The 19,562-nt window shown below is 37.7% G+C and overlaps 1 protein-coding gene across 1 annotated transcript; it reads right to left on the bottom strand.

The window, feature by feature from the left end:
• Positions 1-3,328: 3,328 nt before the first annotated feature.
• On the bottom strand, positions 3,329-18,584 carry LOC113173392 (ribosomal RNA processing protein 1 homolog B). The gene is made up of 16 exons (XM_026376807.1): positions 18,397-18,584; positions 17,774-17,856; positions 16,445-16,502; positions 16,221-16,306; positions 15,054-15,115; positions 14,828-14,957; positions 14,388-14,452; positions 13,250-13,470; positions 12,822-12,925; positions 10,926-11,023; positions 10,003-10,022; positions 9,069-9,212; positions 6,608-7,980; positions 6,350-6,520; positions 4,457-4,523; positions 3,329-3,855 (listed from the first exon to the last, which is right to left on the bottom strand). The coding sequence occupies exons 1-16, from the start codon at positions 18,521-18,523 to the stop codon at positions 3,665-3,667; spliced, it is 3,000 nt and encodes a 999-aa protein (XP_026232592.1). The 5' UTR covers positions 18,524-18,584; the 3' UTR covers positions 3,329-3,664.
• Between the last annotated feature and the right edge of the window lie 978 nt (positions 18,585-19,562).

A 19,562-nucleotide genomic window follows, 5' to 3' on the forward strand; every position in this document is an offset into this window, starting at 1 on the left:
TACAGTCTTGTCATGATCCTGCTCCTCAATTCCTGGCCCATGCCTTTATACTTTCATTTCCTCTCCTAGCCCTCTACTCACTTCTCCAGCTGCACTTAACGGTCCCTTGTTGATTGCACCTGTTCTCCTCTGCCACTAATCACCCTGATCACTTGTGTTCTCACTCACCTTAATCACATTATCTATTTCACCTGTGCACCAGCCTCCCTTTATAAGCTCCCCTCAGGGAGAAGGAGTTTTGCCTGCAAATTTAGCCTGCAAGTTTACCAATGATTTTTAGCTGTTACTTTCCTGGTTTTACACCACGCCCTTAGTTTCCATCCCAATTTTTGACTTTTTGCAATTTGTTTGCCTCATCTCTTTTATTTCCTTTTTTATAGGCATTCTAGTTTAGTTGTTATTTTGTATCCCTTGTGCCTAGCCCTGTTTTGTTGTTGTCATCTGTTTCATATATTGTGTCTTACTACTTAGTCATTCCTTCTACAATAAACTCCCCTTACCAATTTACTTGTGTCTGGCTTTATAATCAGGTCCTTTAATAGTAGAACCCCCACATAATCCCCTCAAAAAGTATAAAGAACAACATGGATTATTTTTTGATTTTTGCTGTACACTGAAGATATTGACTGGAGACAAAAGTTCAGTTTCAGCTTTTATTTCTCTTCACTGTATTCACATGTCAATATGTTAAACAACCTACAACATCATCTTTTCTACGACATGAGCCAAATTTTAAGTGAGCAAAACTGTTCAATGTCACTGTTCTTGTTACCCATGTGTGCCCTGTGGGACTGATTTAATCAGCTCTCTCTACTCTTGAATTAATTTGTTAAAAGGTATACATCGCATGTAAACCAGAAAGCTGTGTATGGGAAAATACCAAGTTATTTTGAATCTGAGAAAAACTGTCTCTGCACATTAAACACATGCACTGTACAATGTTTGTCCTGAAATATGTTGGAAAAAGAAATTACTGGTGTAGTGAGCACCATACGTTTTATGGCTTAGCCAAGAAAAAGATGGTGACATTGTGAGAGCTTACCACAGAAAGCTAAGCTAGAATTTGCAGGAAAGGCACATAAAGAAGTCACAAAACCTCTAGAACAAATGTTATTTGGCTAATGAGACAAAGATTAACTTCTAATTAAGTGATGGAAATGCCAAAGTGGGGCAGAAGAAAATATCTGCTCATCATCCAGACCATACAAGCTCACCTATGAAACATAGATGAGGTAGGATCACAGCTTCGGCAGCATGTCTGCTTCCGAAAATCACTGATCTTTATTGACTTTTCTGTTGTTTATGTATGTTTATGTATTGAGGTGTAAATGCTAGGAAATAAAAAAAATGTGAATGACTTCATTATACCTGTACAGCAAAAACAAATGAATCATCCTAATTAAACTACACTATGAGTTTCATTTATTAATAGGTTTTATTTAATTCATACCATGATGAGACAGATGTCACATATCCTCTTCATTAAAGATAAACCGAACGTTGACTGAACATCCACAAGCATTTGGCAGTCATGACACATTTTCTCTCTTCTCCAGCCACAGAAGCTGAAGGCTAACATTTTTTTAGAGATTGCACTTATGAGATCTTACTGTATTAGAAATCATAAGCTTGACTTTTAAAACTAGTTGATTGTTTATAGTAGCAGGAGCTGCTCAAGTTTAATTTGTTGGGTTGACTGTATTATTCTATATAGTTTTATATGTTTATAGTTGTGTAAGGTCTTAATCTTACTATGTAAAGTGCTTTTGTTGTGATTTGGCATTACATGTATAAACTGAATTAAATATTGAATTAAATGGATCTGCCTCACCAATCCTAACTTCTCTCTGGACCATTATTTGAATATAGTACTTCAATTTAGAGTGCAGATTGTCTGAGTTAGCTTATTTTCCTGTTCCCGGTAATTCTAACCACAGTCTTTGATTTATGGTAACAGTGGGACAACAGCGCCTTCATGAGGTTAAATTGGAAAGACATTACCCTATCACATAAACCAAACTTAGAAAACACACTGTGTTTTAAATACATAAGTCAGTCTAATGACAATAAATACAATTGTTGTATTTATAGAGATTTTTGTCTGTTTTCTGGCTACAGTTTGCTGCCTGTTTTTCTACAGAGAAGTCCATGTGTGTGTGTGTGTGTATATATATATGTATGTATGTATATATATATACATACATATATATGTATGTATATATGTGTGTGTGTGTATATATATATATATATATATATACATATACATGTATATGTATACTATGATTTATTTTATATATAAAAATGAAACAATGAAAACATCCTTATTTTTGCCTTACTTAAAAGACGTTCCTCTGAGTTTTTCGTCTAAGTGCAGGTTTCCCTTTGTTGCTAGTTAGCTTATAGACTTTTCAGTCATATGTGGAAAGCAACACCAAGAGAACAATATTCCACATTTGCCCCAATTTCTCAGCCTGATGGAACATTTGCAAATGTTGTAAAACCCAACATGTGAACCAAGAAATAAAAACAAATTCAGTTCTTTTAAACAATAAAACTGTTTAAAAGAACTGCTTTCATTTTAGCACTCATAACTGTTCATAGAGAAAACACATTGCTGTAAAGTCTTTAGAGTCCTTTAGTTTTTAAACATTTCAGTGTTGTATATTTGCATATGGGAAAGTGAAAAAACTTTTTTTTTTTTGTAAATAAATTATATATCAGAACCTGAAATCTGATTCACAGTGGTATTCAGATTCTACTTTGTACTGGCCACTTTAGAAAAAAAAATACCAGTTCAGATACAAGCTTTTCACATCTATCTGCCGCCTCAGAGATAGCCAAGTCCCACTTGTGAATGTTGGAGCAGCAGATCAGTGGGTAGAGCAATCATCTATGAACACCCAGGCTCAGCTCAGTGCATTTTTTTTCCTTTTTAAAAACAGGACTGAAACTAAGCAGCCTGTAACTGTGTCTGTGCAGGAGGCACTTTAATGGCTGTTCTGAGATGCGTCTCTTGGATTTAGGAATGCCATGTCAGTCATTTCCACTTAATACTATAGCTGAACAAATTCTGTGTAGACACAAATGGGGCAGCTGCTCCTACTCACACTACACCTCCTTTGTAGTCACAGAATTTATTTCTAGGCAGAAAGTTTAGCAATGATGTGTTTGAATTTTTTCCAAATTAAGGTTAAAACAATAGTTTCCCACATGTACATGGAAACAGTTGCTGCACAGAAAGAAGACAGAAATTTTTTTTCCTGCTTCTCTTCTACTAAAGGACTGAAAGGACAAACACGAGAATAAAGAAAGAATATGGGCATGCAACTACGGTAACTTTCACTTTATTTTCACATATAATTAAGTCCTTAGCATTCTCTCATCTGACAAGTATTATATTTAAGTGAAAGCTTAAAATGACATTTTTGTTCAAAATATAATTTTTTCACACCCTGTATCAAAGTTAAGAACATTCAAACTGAACATCTGAGGAAAATGGAAAAAACTGGAATGAGCATCCTTATTAAAAAATGTCCACTTACTCAACACTGATATCAGCTAAACAAAAAAATACCTTTCGATATTTAGCTCTTTAAAACAAAATGTGTTTTCCATCAGTCCATTATTAATGAGTTTATAGAGAACAGGCTGTCAGCGTTTGAAGTTAGAAGAAGTCTGCTGCTGAAGGCCGTCGTTTAGGTGTGCTCTTTGGAGTATTTGAGCTGGTCTTCCTGATGGAGAATGGTGTAAGGGGAGTCTTCAAAACTCCAAACTTGGGTTTCTGTTTTGGGTCAAAGGGCACTCGTGATGACCCATCTGGACTCACCAGCAGGCTGCGATCAGTCTTCCTAAACTCTACATTACCACATAGAAAATTAAAAACAAGCAAGATGTTTACCTAATGTACAGTGTAAACATAGTACAGTATTGTACAAAATGTCCCTGACAGTAACAACTGAAAGACCTGGGCTTAGAAGACCTGCCTTAACCGTAGAAACAGGAGATGACAAGTCAATTTGAGCACAGTTTATGCAGTAGCCGTTTTCAAATGTGGGCCTAAATGGAAAATTTGAACAATGTACAGTAGCATAAATTTCCATTTTTTTTAGCACTTCTAGAACTTATGGTTCATACTAGGTTTACACAATTTAGGCTTTAGGGTTTTTGCCCGGGTTATAGAGTAAAGAGAAATTGAAGATAAAGTGCCCAGTAAAGTCTTTATCATGTGCATAAAACCAAAAGCTTCAGGACAGCTACAAATGTCCTTAAATAAATTAATTTATTATATGTTATATATTATATAGCCCTATAGAACACCTGCGCAGTAACCCTCAAACTGGACTTGAAGGACAAAGACTGCCCACATTGAGCGAGTAGGTAATTGTTTTAAAAACCTAAATAATAAAAATAATGTAATAAAATATAATAATAATACATTATTAATCCAGGATCTTACCAGCTGTTTTATTATTCTTGAGACCAAATGTCACCTTCTTTGAATCTGATTTTAGAGTTTGACACTTCTGTGAAAGAAAAACACAATGTATTATTGTATATACATATGGCTACTGATTGGTACAATAGCCATGGCAGTGATTCATTTGCAGAGATGAGACACATGGCTTGGGCAGCACAAGTACTGTTACAATTTTCAGTCCAGTCAATCTTTCAGCAGTTACACCCACCCACGCATCGATAGCAGAGATGTTTATGCACACCACTTTTGTGTTGATGATTCTGAACAGTAGCACTTAAGATTCAGAAATGCTCTACTGTCTGACACTGTTCTCCCGCCCTACGTCAACCAATCATTTGCTTATTTTAAAGTTTAGTATCACCATGCAGTGCATTTTCTTTATTTGGCAAAATCTTTTCCATTAGCAACAAGGTGTGTGCATTTTAGAAATTCTTCAGCACAACATGTAGTCAGCAAACTTGGGTAACTATCTCATCAAACAAAAAACAGAAACGTCTAGTGGAAGTACGCTAAGGTACATTTTCTGACAGTGGACATCCTTATTGTCTATTGTATAGGTTAAAATATATGCATTGTATTTGAATCAATTAAATTAACAAAGCAATTAATTATTCAATCAAATATAACATGTTCTGTGTACTTTTATCATGCCTCCAATGTTCACTGTTCACTGGTGTTAATTCTAAGTAGCATTGGGCCCATAGTTTATAATGGTGATATACTGAACCACATCAAACTGCACAAGTACTGTAAAAGAACAAAAACTGGAAATAAAGTTCAAATGTAGTATGACCAATAGAATTGATTTACACACAAATCAGACCCAGCTTCTGAGTTGTGGTTCAACAGAAGTTATTTAAAAAAAAAACACACTAAAGAAACAGGCCTGGACAAAAATGATGGCACCCATAACTTAATATTTTATTGCACAACCTTTTAAAGCAATCACTGCAATCCAACAACATCTGTATTTTGGCCCAAATTGCTCCAGTTGCCTCAGGTTTGAAGGGTGCCTTCTCCAAATGGCATATTTCAGCTCTTTTCACAGATGTCCAATGTGATTTAGATCAGGAATCATAGAAGGCCACCTCACAATAGTACAATGATTTGTTCTCAGCCATTCTTGTGTTCTTAGCTGTGTTTTGGGTCATTATCCTGTTGGTGGACTATGACAGTGACCAAGCTTTCCTGACACTAGGCAGAACATTTTGCTCCAGGATGCCTTAAAAGTCTTGAAATTTCATTGTACCCTGCCTTCTAGTTTTGTGTCATCTGTCCAAAGGACATTCATCCAACAGCTTTGTGGTTTGTCAATGTGCTTTTTCCTTTTTGTATTTTTTTTTTTTGAGTCCTCTTCGGTCATCTTCTATTAGGTCCACTTAATAGTCACAGTCACTGATGGTGGGAACTTACTCTGATGTACCTTGACCTTGGAATTCACCTCTAATCATGGGAACACCAAGCAGTTTAGAGATGGTCTTACAGCCTTTACCTTTAATATGTTGGTCTATTGTTTCAATTTCTATTCTTCTGAGACAACTCTCTTCTTAGTTTTCTGTGTTTGATGTTGAGAGTGGTCAACACAATGAACATCACAGTGACCACTTTTCACCCTTTAGACACTGATTACAAGTGTGACAGGACAAACGTTAGTTTAACATGTCCCTATGGTCAAATTATTTTACATCTTTTCTAGGGGTGCCATCACTTTTGTCCAGGCCAGTTTCATTTTTTTGTTTTTTAAAAAACTTCTGTTAAACCACAACTTAAAAGCCATGTCTGATTTTCATTAGTTATTTTTTATTTATTATTACTTTTGTCAGTTTCAACTATTGTATCCATGTGTAATTACAGCTTACTGCTTTGTGCTACCTTTTTGCTGGACTCAAGGATACTGGGGTTTCCCTTGGTTTTGCAGAAGAGTGGCGTTGGGATAGCAGCGCTGCTCTGAAATATGATGAAGTCAGCAGCTGAACTTGAGGCAGGCTTTGCCTTCTTCTGTGACTTTTTTGTGCTCAGAGTCGTGGATGTCTTTCCAATATCCTGAGGTGGAAAATCAGATACTGTAATTAAGTCTGAGTTTTATTAGATTATCTGGCAATCAAGTCAGTAACCTTATCACATACTCACATTTCCAAGTTTCGTCTTCTTTGCATCAGTCTCCTTTTCTGCAGCATCATACTCAAATACTACAGGGATCTTCCTCTTCTTCTTGCATGTTTTTTTGGAGGAAGGAACCCCATCCAACTCATCCAATAGGAGTTCACCATCTGCACGGCTAACAACCTGCAACTGGGTTTCATCTATGATCTCTCTGCCTTTACTGGACTTTTTCTTCTTTGCTGGTGCTGTCTTTGTTATCTCAAACAGCAGTTTCTCAGCATCTACCCCTGCAGGGGTAGATGCTTGTTCCTCTCCCACTGTAACCTTAGAGTCTTTCTGATTAGTTTTCTTCTTCTTTTTCTTCAGTGGTGTAGAGGTGTCATCTGCAGCAGGACTCATGTCTTCAGATGTCTGATCTGTTTTCATCTTATTCTGCCTCCCCTTTTTCTTTTCATTAAGTGGTACTGTAGTGGGATATTGTGTTGCTTTACATATGATCTTAGCAGCATTCAATTTTCTCTCCTCCACAACCTTGTGTATTTCATCAACCTTGAGGCTTTTTTTCTTAACCTTCTTCTTGACAGAGGATCCAGCACTTGTTAACTTATCAAGCCTAATTATTTTTCCACCTTCTGCTAAAACCTTACAGTGTATTGATGAGACATCATCTTCTGAGCCCAAGCTATCAGACTCTCTCCCCCTCGGTTTCCTCACAGCCTTCGGGCCCTTTTTTCCCCTGGCAGGGGTTGTGGTTGCGTTTTTTTCTTGTGATGCTGCACAGCTTACTGGTGTGATCTGAGCTTCAGCATCTGTTTGTAACGCTGCTTTCAGAGTCCTCCTTTTCTTCTTCTTTGCAGAGACTGAAGCATCTGCTGCAGAGGACATCTCTGGGTCTGCTATGGTAGGAGTCTGTTGCTCCTCTCCTGTCAATGGAGTTACCTCAGGCTCAGAAGTGCTCTTTTTCTTCTTCTTCCTTGCTGAGGATTCAAATTGGTGCTTGTTGACAGGGATGAAGGATTTTAGTGATTGACTGGTTTCTTCTGTGACTGACGCCTGTTTCTTTAGCTCAGAGTAATGCAGAGTTTCTGGCTGACTGTGTGGAGTAGTTGCTGCTATGACTTTTAAAGATGAGACGGAGCTTTGAGATTGTGCTTCCTTAACTAAATCTTCTGATAAACACTCCAGTGTCAAGTCACCTTCAGTCTTAGTAACTGTACTTTGAACCTGAGCAATAGTTTTCTCAGATGTCTCTGCATTTTTTTCCTCACCTGCACACTGTTTCTGTCCCATTTTCTTCTTCTTCCTCCCCTTTTTTTTCTCCTTCATTTCATCATTAGTGCTTAGATCATCTTTTCCAAAGTCACAGTTTTGCTTGCTTAGTGTGGATGTCTTTTTCTTCCCTGACAAAGGCAGAGATACAGATCACAGACTTGCTCTTCACACTTAATTTTCAAATGACTCAAATTCAATAAAGGCACAGATGAAAAACTATTTCAGTTCATTTATGATAAGCAAACATCTAGATTAAGGCACTATACTAAGGAGGTGGTGTCATAGACATTTCTTATAATGATAATCCTAGTTCACAATGCTGACAGCTGTATTCCTTGTAATTAAGCAGACTTAAGTTTAAGGATGTGGATTTGTTTTACATTTGTTTATGTTAACAAATCCCTAGCTCTCTCTTTATTTGGAAACATTAAGTGATATCACAAAAAATTAACCAGTGTTGCTCCATAGCTAAGTACAGCCATGCCTTTCTACAGTTTCTGAAACTGATTACAGCAACAGTCAACTGTGCGTGACTTCCCTGCTGCCTAGCCAGCAAGTGGTTTAGTTTTAGTTTTACTAAATGAAATGGCAAACTAAACCAGTGAATGAGGAATAAAAACAGAATGCAATTTTAGGAAAACAATTGAGCCAGTGAAGGCTTTGTATGAGTGATTAAGGGTAGAGGTGTCTTGATAACGTGCCAGAGCCAGATAAATGAATCATTAGCGACAGACATTGATTAGAGAGAAGTAATTCTTAAATTATTTTTTGATTCAAAATATTATGTTAACCGCTTTTTATCTGTTTCCGTTTATGACACTGGCTGAAAAGCTCATACACTGTCTACTAATTGAACACACCAGAAAAGACAACACAAGGAAGAGACAAAGTAGGTAATATAGGCAAGTAGGTAGGTAAATATAAACTTTTTAAAAAGTATGTTTGTGTGCGTTTTGTTTTTTACTTTTTTTTTTTTTTTTTTTATTTTATTGTTCCTTGGGTTTATTGATTCCATGTATGCTTCTTCTGTCCTTCAGTATTCAACAGCATTTAACCTGACCCTACACAGCAATTGAAGATCAACATTTCTACACTGTATACAGTAAACTCGAACATGCAGTCCAGATATTAGATGCCTCATTGCTATAAAATCCAAAAAGATAATTAGATTAATTAGAACTCCATTAAACTTTTCCCTAAATCTGCCAACAATTACCTTTCCTTTTCTTGGCTGCTGGGGCCCCCTCCTCTTCCTCCTCTCTGTCAGCTGTTGCACTCTTCATCATTTTCCTGCTGCCAAACATGTCATCATCCTCATCTGTGGACACCTCCTCTGGATACTCATCTTGAGGAAAGATTCCTAGGAACCGTAGAGATGTCAGAGTGAGAATGGATAAGAAAAGTCAAGAACAATGATTGTGTTTTTATGCACATTTCTCTATATGGAGTTCAACAGTTCTTTTTACCAATATGAGGCTGAGCAACAGTTGCTCTCACATCCAAACTGCACCAATAACATTCACAAATCTTACAGTTGACCTTGTCTTTAATATTCTTTGTGACTAATGACCAGTTGCTTTAGTATAAATGAATACTTGGATTTAATTAATCTGATCATGACTGATTTTTCATGATTAATTCTGCGAGGTTTGATTAATGATAATGACAACTCTGATTGAGAATGTTTCATTAATAAATATACTTCATTTTGGATAAATGAACTGGCTATACCAATTAGACAACACAGATGTGTTGTTAATGCCCCAGTGAGAGAATATATGGTCCAGCTGGAGGGATGGAGTATGTGTTCAAATTTTGTCTAAGAGCAAAATGCCTTTGCTCTCAGAGAGGCATTTCAAATCAGTTTTTTTCATAAGTTCGTTGTTTTGCCTGCCTAATTTGGTTAATTCATAAATTCATTGATTTAGACAACTTTTATATTATTTTGTGTTTTGCAAGATTACACTTAATAGTACATTTACAATATGTAATTTGGCAGGCGTATTATGCCAACACGAGTAGGACCAACAGGGTTTTGGTGGCATTTTGTGTCAAAGTAATGGTGATCTAATCTAGGACACACTGACTGAACTGGTGAAGTGAGCTTAGTATTAAGCTGTGTTGGTATCAGTGAAGTAGTGTGATCCTACCTTCACTCAGGTCACGCAGCCTGTGAATCACCATAAGGTGAGAAAGAAGAGAAAAAAAAAAGCATTAGTTGGGAACGATTATTGGTGCAGTGGGAACACCACAGAAAGGCAGGATTTAACCTTTGACTCAAAGAGCAAAAGAACAGCACTTTATTTTAGTAAACTAGTTGAAGCGAAGGTTCCTTGCTGTAGAGGAAAAAGTTGCAGAGCAGGTAAGAGCACACCACTGCTCTGAGTGCAGATTGGCTGGTGTGAGGAAGGTCAGCAAACCTTCTGAACAGGTGTGACCAGCTCTATGTTCACCTTTCTATTAGGACTATCAAAGTCAGTTCACTGGCAAAGTGTTCTTCCTTGCTCCTCAAAATGTCAAAGTTAGTTTTTCCCCATTTGCATGAAGAGTAATTACATTTACATTTAATCATTTGGCAGATTACACTTGAGATACATGGAATGTAGGCCACAGCAGGGATTCAAACCCCCCAGTCTCTTACATGGAGGGCTGATTTTGGAAGCATGGTTCACTTTTAACTGTGAGACACAAAAGAGTGCTTCCTCACTTTTTTTTTTTTTTTTTTATAAATTGTGTTGGGGGAGGTGAATGTCTCTCACAGCACTCTTTTTACAGCACAAAGCAAATACAAGAAACACGGTAAAAATTCACTTATTTAGACTAATACTACTTTGTGCTGGTTTCAGTTTTAGTTGTATTATGGGCAGACTTGAGTTGAAAACAAGGCAGCATTTCTTCGTGCAATGATCTCGCCCTTCATCCAGCCCTACTTATCTGCTCATAGCAGTAGAGTGGTGAGTGGAACCCTTGTCTGCAACATGCTACACCACATTAAGACTACCATCATATAAAATGGATGCACTGAACATATACTGTAGAACCTGTTCCTGCCACAGACAGAGTCTCTACTCACACTTTGATGATTCTGTAGAGTTTCTGTCTGTTGTGGCTCGGTGTACTGCTCCGACTGGCTAACTCCAACAGCTTGTCTGCCAGGACTGAATAGTCAAACTATAAGACATACAAATAAAGAAAACGAATTAATCACCATCACATTTATCAATCTGAGTAAAACTGTACTCATGTGTGAATTGGAACATTTTGTGATAAAACAGGTTTTGATTCAGAAGAGAGAATCTGGGGCTGGGACTGAATGATACAGTAATCAATCATCTGGCTGCTGTGCTTTCATGATTTTTAATTTAGAAATTTTCATTGTCAGCAACACGTCTTAGACCAGCAGTCCTCAACCTTTTTTACACCATGGACCGGTTTAATATCAGACAATATATTCACGGACTTGGCCTTTAAGGTGTGGCAGATAAATACAACAAAATAAAATGACACAACCTGCATAAAAACTGGTATTTTTTTAATATATAGGGTTTTTCGATCAAAATGAGATTTTTGCCAATCAAAATGAAGTGGCGAAGCAGTTTTGAAGGTTTCATTGTCTCATTAGAGAGACGGTCGTCACATATTATGCAGAGAGGGGCTTGGTGCGTGGAGGAAACAGACATCTGAGGACATGAGTCTTAAGTTGCTTTCACACCTTAATTCGTTTGCTTTGGTCCGAATCAGTTGATGAGTTTGTAACATTGTATCAGTTTCTGCTCGGTTTGGTTTCGTTTCACACCGAGTAAAAATCCAAACGAACCAAAACACGTCACTTCAAACGTCCTCTCCGCATATTGGGCAGAAGTTTCTGCCGCGGGAACAAAAAAGGTAAATACAGGAAGAAGGTGAAGTGTTGTGGACTACTGTACGTTTGTGTGACAGGAGAGAGATGACTTTACTATGAATGTTAACGCAGATTGTTAATCCTGTTGATTTTTGTTTTTTACGTTTCATCGCTTGCAGAGTCATCAGATGTGGTGTCTGTGAGACACTTCACCTCCTCACGTCTCCACACTTATCCTCCATTAATCAGACAGCATGTTTTTGTTGGACAAACGAAAGAAATTGGAATCTACACACTACCGAAAGTCCTCAAATCATGAGATATATAGCGTTTGGTCCCATTTTGGTTCGGTTCACGTTCTCACCAGGAGGACCGCACCAGAGTTCCCTAAGTGATGCGGATCGAGACCACCTCGTTTTGGGGTCTCGGTGCGGTTGTTTTGGTGCGCACTCGAGTGCGATCACCGTGTTCACACCGGGCAAAACGAACTCCACTAAGAGGGAAAACGAACTTGAGTCCGATTTAATCAAACTAAATCCTGTAGGTGTGAAAGCAACCTTAAAGCTAGTCTAGATGACTTGGCATTGGTCTCAACACTGTGAGGAATCTCAGTTATCTTTGACAAGGACATCTCCTTTATTTCATAGATAAGAAGTCACTTTCATATTCCACCCGAGGAATATTGCTAAAATTAGGAGCATCCTGTCTCAGAGTGATGCTGAAAAACTTGTCCATGTTACTTCCAGACTGGGTTATTGTAATTCACTATTGATAGAATGTCCCAATAAAATTATTCTCCTCACATATAAAGCATTTAATAATTAAGCTCCATCTTGTCTTACCCCTCATAACCAATGTTTTTGCTGCTCGTTTTACATAATAATGGATCATACAGCTGAGAGGAGAACACATTTGAACTTTGAGAATGTGACACAATTAAGAACTAAACTCACATCAGCTAACATTATGACTTAAATAATTATTGTAGCACAGCTTATGTTTTCTGCCCACTCAGGACTGCATACCTGTGACTTCTACAGTAATATATGGAGAAAAGAAAAAAGAAAAAAAAAAAAAAAAAAAAAAAAAAAAACACACACAAAACAAAAAAAACAAGATCCCTTTTACCTGTAGGACTGGCCCCACGTCAACATCGTGTGGCAGCTCTGTATCTTTCCAGTCACCAAAGTCATCATCCTGATCCTCATCGTTGTCATCTTTTGATTTACATCCTGTAAAAGATTTCCACATTCAAATAAATCTGAGGAGTGGCCACAGAATCTTGCTAAAATTAACTTCAAGAAATAATGAGGCAGCTTTGAGCAATTGTTTAAAAAATAAAATAAAATTTTAAACAAGTGTTAAAAAGTCAACCATATTGCTTGATCTTTTCACATAATGTTTCCTAGAACACACAGTTTTAAAATATTCTTATCAGAATGAGAGACAGCACTCTGAAGCTCAGTCTGGAGAATTTGCATCAGAAAGTAACTTACAGAAGAGGTGATTAAAAAAAAAAAAAAAAGGTCCAGCTTATACAGCTGTTTGAGACATACCGTTAAGCTGCTGTCCTTTCTTGCTCCGTGTTTTGCTATTTTTCTCTTTCAATCTGTCTTCTTCCTCTTCAGAAGCTTCGTCCTCTTCAGAAGCCTGTTCTGAGTCAGAGTCTGAGTCCTCATGTGTTTTTATCTCCCTCATGAGATCTTCAATAGCAAAGGGAGCCTGGTCAATAATGGTACTAAAGATGCTGCTGCAGATGGCTCTGAAGAGAACCCGACTGGTCAAATAGAAAGAAGAAGTAAACAGTGAGCAAGGTCAGTTCATCAGTGCTAGTTTAGACATGAGCCCTGATCTGCACAGGTTTCAACAATGTTAGACCATCCAGTAGAGACATGAAGAAAATTTGTAAGTGAATGATATCTCCTGTGGCTGTGCGTTTACGTGCACTCAAGTAACCAGATTACAGCCAGCTTTCTCTGGTAAGCTGATTTCATAACTGTCATGTAAATGGGAAAACTGGTTACCGTACCGATAGGGGTTTAGAGATATCTGATTTTCACAGGTACATTTCTCCCAAAGGACTCCGATGACCAAAGCCATGTCATGCCATGCAAATGCGTAACCGGGGGATCTAATCTGCATTTTACAAGTCCATAATAAAGGCTGCTGCCACGCTTCCAAAATCAACATTACATTTTGAAGTGAGAATTGATTTCTGTGTCCTGTCGTTTGAAAACCATGTTAACGTTTGGTTGGCCACAATAATTGCAATATGACTTTCTCACCAAATTAGGTGACCTACGGTTGGGAAATTCTTGCTAACTTCAGTTGATTCTGAAAGGTTTTCAAGCCTCCGAGAAAGTTTTTCAAAGAGCAGTAATACCAGTGATACCAGCCATCTGGAATTTTACCATGAAAATTCGAACAGTTTCATCATTGCTACCTACAGTAAAGTCTTTAAAATTATGATATGATATACATATATATGGTATGATAGTTAGACTAAGAATAATGACAGGCATCAGTTTGGCCTTGCTGAGATGATGTTAAAACTCTTAGCTGTCCTCCAAAAGAACCTGCAGATCATGGTCTCTGTCCTCCAAAAGAACCTGCAGATCATGGTCTCTGTCCATAGAAAGAGAAAACGCGCCATTTACTTGGCATACTGCTCACATTAAGGAGATGGGGACTTACTCTTTCGTTTTTGCTGCTGTTTTACAGAACGGCTCGATGAAGATCAAATTCTGCTCCGCAGTGAGCTGGAGGGGTGTGGGGAGAGAAGAGAGATTCCTTATGATGCAAAAAACGTGATAACACAACCAGTAGAAATTTTACTGTAAATTATCAGTTATGAAGTCAATGATGTAGTTCCAAATTCATCATTAAACGTCCTTTGCTGTGGTTCAGCTCTCTCCTAAACCTGAGATAGTGTATTTCAGTGCAATCACGTCCTCTGATGTCAGGAGTGGTGCTCTTCTTTTTATGTGAGGCATGGAGAATCACTTCAACACCACTTTCTCTTGTGATTTAGTAACTGTGGGTCAGCCTGATCAACCTATACATCAAATCTCCTTGACAGCTTCTAATGACAACACGTGTCACCAAAAGTCTTGAACACACTCGTAGTATTGTACCTCTGCTGAACCTACAGCTGCCAGCTCAGTCATGTACAGGTCCAGGATGTGGAACTGCAGCCCGCTCGGCGCTGTGCTGCTGCTCTGCAGGAGCTGAGCTGTCAGCAGCTCCAGAAACTGGCCCACCACACTAGAAGACGCAGTGAACACACACAGATATTCACTTCAGAATTAAAGGACACTAATGTGGTGAAAAAGGTTTCATGAAGACATTTCCGTATATTACCTGACATCCCAGTTTTTCCTCTTTAGCAATTCAAATGTTTGCCTGAACATGAAGCGAACAAGCTAGTAAAAGGAAAGGAAAACAAACACGATTTTGTTTAGTAAGAAATGTGAACGTCTAAACATAAGTCTTCAACAACCTTAATACAACACAAAACATCTGTGTTTTAGTGAGATAACTCTTGTTTGTGGCCTGAACCAAAGCATTGTTGTGCATGTAATTTATCATCGCCACAATGCTCGGTCACAAGGTAAAAGGGAGTGTTTAACAGACAAGAGTTTGGGAAACATGTCATTACTGTCAGGTTGGAAATGTTGGAGTGTCAAACCAAGCCAGAGCCCATAATGTGTAGCAGGACTTGTTTGTCGTCAGGATATGAGGTGTAAGACAGACTGCGTTTATTTGGTTGTTATGGGTTTTAGGTAAACAGTGTTAGCTGGCTATTAAATGTGCCATTTTTTTATATGCGTGTTCTGTCAACTTCTCTCAATCTTAAAAGTTGTCTACACATTATTAAAGAATCTTTTATTAGAATTTTTATCTAGAATTAGTTCAAGGATCAGAACAAATTTTGTCAAAGTCTGTGTAAACAACAGTTAAACAGGTTTTATATGATGTAACCATTCCTTCTGTTACCAGAGGTTATGAATAAATCATTTCCCAAAGACCTTTCAGTGGAGGTGACAGAGGCCAGTCTCCACAGTCATTGTCCTGTACAAACATGTATTCAAAACTCTATGTAAAGCTAATATGAGGCTTCAGCATATTAAACTCATAAAATCAAGTGAATATCTTCCAAAAGCAAAGTCAAAGTTAAAAAATAAGAGTGAATTCTGTACAAAAAAAACATTACAAGCATGTATCAGTGTTCATATGAGCACTAGTATCAATGAAAACAGTTTTATTTTTCGTAGAGCAAACTATTGTCAGGTCAAGTTTTGCCAGCTCTAGCTAAAGATAAGTTAAACATTCTTTGTATCTTTGTCCTCACTTTTTTTATTGTTTCAAACAGGTAGATGACAGTTTTATCCAGTCTAATATAGAATATGACTGGTGTGGTTTAAATTAAGGAACTACACGGTATGTGGAGCATATACTTTACGTTTTTCACCCAAAAACCTCAGTTATTCCTTAGTAAAGCTCATTCAGGATTCTCCTCACGCTCACCTGAAAGAACTTGTCCATCCGCAGCCTGTCGATACCAGTCCACTCTCTTTTGAAGGTCTGCAGGAAGCTCTCCAGATATAACAACTCTGCAGAGAACACCACATAATGTCACCACGAAAAGTACACAGCTTTTCTTGTGCTACCCGTTTCTCACTTTCAGCGTCATTTTAATGTTCTCATTTACAATCTGAAAAGAATTACTTGTTCACACTTGGGCAACTTACGTCCGTTAATATCATGGAAGCTGTGGATCAGGGTGGAGATCTGGTTTGACAACTCCTCCTGAAGAAGAAACATTAATATGAAGATCTAACAGAGGCAAAGAATGGTGGTGGCTGATTGAATATATTCCTAATAACCATTTATGGCAGAAACGCATTCAAGCTTCTCTAAATCAATATATATCTAATACTTTGTGATGTGAGAATAAAGCCTTTTAAAACTGTAATGCCGTTTTTCCCCCACTTGTACCAAGAACAGATTAAGTAGCGTAGAATTTTTATATTTCTTAATTTTTGGGTTTTTTGTATGTATTAGTTCTGAAAAGTACACAGCTTTTCTTGTGCTACATGACCTGTTTTTTTACTTTTATTGTCATTTTTATTTTTTTATTTACAATCTGAAATTAAATAGTTGTTTGCACTTGGGCACAGATTTTTGTGTGCATTAGTTCTGATCAATCTGATGAATCTAATTAGATGTTTAACTTATTTCCAGAAAGAGCTGTAACTCACAGCCATCAAACTTGTCTATACAAAAGAGCACAGCACAGGTTGATCCTAAAATTTTGGTTCATTTTCTGCCGTTGTTGAAGTGCAAATAGAACCTTACATTGAAAATCAAAATCAACATGTTTATTTTTGAACATGGAATAGAGAATAGTGGATGTCAATTACTTTTGTCATTTGCAGGTGATTTGCATAGGGTTTCGGCAGTATCCTGGTTTAATGGTACGCCACGGTATTAAAGGTGGTATGGTTACCATACCACGTATTTTTGCTTATTGCTGGGCATGTCTGCATTAGGTGCCACATGCACATATGGAGCAGGAGACAAAATGTCCGAAGAGAAAAAATAAATTATAATTAGCAGCTTCAATTACTTTAGATATCCTAAAAACAAGTGCAAGGTTTACCACAAGGACAGATTATACAGTTAAAGAAACGGATGGATGCAAGGAGACAATAGAAGGAAAAATAATCACATTTCTACATAGTTCAAGCATTTAAATTATAACTTTAATCAACAACAAATAAAATGACTATTGAAATAATTTCCCACTTACTGCTCAAATCAGTAACTGTGTGTGGGTGAAATGTCAGGTGTGTGCCGTTGCACACCTGCAGTAAAATGGCAGCTATTTTAATAATCATTTAGAGAACTTGTGAAGACATGTCTCCCTATATTCAGAATTTTCACAAATCAAACAATCAGTTACCAGAGAAAATAATCAGGGAATTATTTATGCAGGTGGTGAATGTGTAAAAGAGGCTCACATACTACCTCTTCCCTTTAAAACTGTGTGTAAGACAGCAACAACCTAGTAGAGCTACCTGCACCAATGGTTTGTCTTGCATCCACAGGCAGTAGAAAAGACCCTTCCATAGCTTGAGCAGCTCATCACCTGTGAATCCACCTGTACAGAAGAAGAAGATTTATCTGTGATAAATTTCCTGAGTCCAGGATGCAAGTTAGCTGCAGACAACTGGCTACAGAGACTGGCCTGACGGCAGTAGTTTAAAAAGAGTGAATGTCCGGGTCGTGAAGTGTCCTTCATAACGGGAACTGTATGGTTCTTCTAAAGCATTTTAAAAACATTGTTACAAGTAAGGTAACAGTTAATAATCCAGTTATTGATGCTACATTATAGTTAATTAGTGGTCAGCTGTAACATTAGGTAACTGACATTACGCAAAAACAGTTAGCCCAACAGCTAACCAACCCCACACGTGTATAGTAGCTGCTATTTATGTTAATAATACGCCGATATGGGTCAGACTGGGACAGAAATATTCCAATAATATATGGCAATAATAATTATTATTATAATAACTTATTATACTTATATCTGCCTGGTAACACCAGTAAAGTTAACAACTGTTTAGTATTAACCCAGTCTCTTGAGCTGTTGTTAGAGAGCCGGGGATAGCTGGCTAAAGATGATAGTTTAACTTACCTGTCGCTTTCTGTGACCTGACGTTTATGTATTTCCTTAGCTTCTTTACGGCCTTGGTCCGGGTGGGCTTCTCGTTGGAGGCTAACCTCTGTGCGAACTGCACCTCCGGCTCTTGAATCGAAGCCATGCTCACAGTACTTCACGTGGAGACACGCTTTTCTTCCTCCACTCCCTTGTCTTTCCACACACGGCGCAGACTGGTGACGCAAACAGAGTGCTGTTTATTATGTTATGTTTGAACGCAGCGCCACGGAGCGGCGGCAAGGGAGGATCCACATTTTACGGCGCTGCTCAAATAGAATAGAACGGGTGGTGATGATAAAATCGAAGTTACGTGCACTCGTGAAACCTGGTAACTGGAAATCCAAGTATAAATGCAGTAAAGAATAATCAGAATTCTCCTCTGCCGTGGGCTTTGGAAGCGTGGTCCACATATTTTAACTGTATGGAGAGAGAAAAGACCACTTCCTGACCGCTCTTTCCATTTTTTGATTTGTGTGTCGTGGGACGTGACTGACAGAGCTGTGAGAGATACACAGTCAGTTATAGCGCTCCTTTTTTCAGTGGTCATTTTTTAAAATAAAGTTTTATAAAGATTTCTAATGTCATAATAAGGATCGTTTCTTGAATATTTGCTCCTTTACAGCCTCACTAACTGATTCTGCCAGTACTATACAAGGCTAATAATACGAGCTTCATATAAGTCCTGCTTTAACATGAACATGGACAACTTGTTGAATGGTTCCTGGGGGATGCTTTCACTCCCCTATTGTTTGTGATTTTGGACCAACACAAAGCAGTGAGCCATATGACTCTTCTGAGATTATTAGATTACACTCCAGTTTAAATAAATTCAATCATTATCAATTTCATTATGAAGCTGCTGTGGTCTATTATGCTGTATTCGGCCCTGTTCAGAATTCTTACAATTCAGAAATAATTTGGGGTTTTTTCAGTGTTGCTGTGATCTAATGAGGCTCCATTTGTTTATGCTCTCATCTCCACCTCTGTATACTGAAAATTAGCATATAAATGCATAACTAATGTGGGTGAGCACATCTCTGTGAAGCTGCTGTTGTCACAATATGAGCTCATGCACTGTTTGACAGCATAACAGCATGTACTTTACATAAAATGTAATAGTAGCCTACTCCATATCTTAGTAC

This window comes from Anabas testudineus, chromosome 21 (genome assembly GCF_900324465.2).
Source record: "Anabas testudineus chromosome 21, fAnaTes1.2, whole genome shotgun sequence".
NCBI lineage: Eukaryota > Metazoa > Chordata > Actinopteri > Anabantiformes > Anabantidae > Anabas > Anabas testudineus.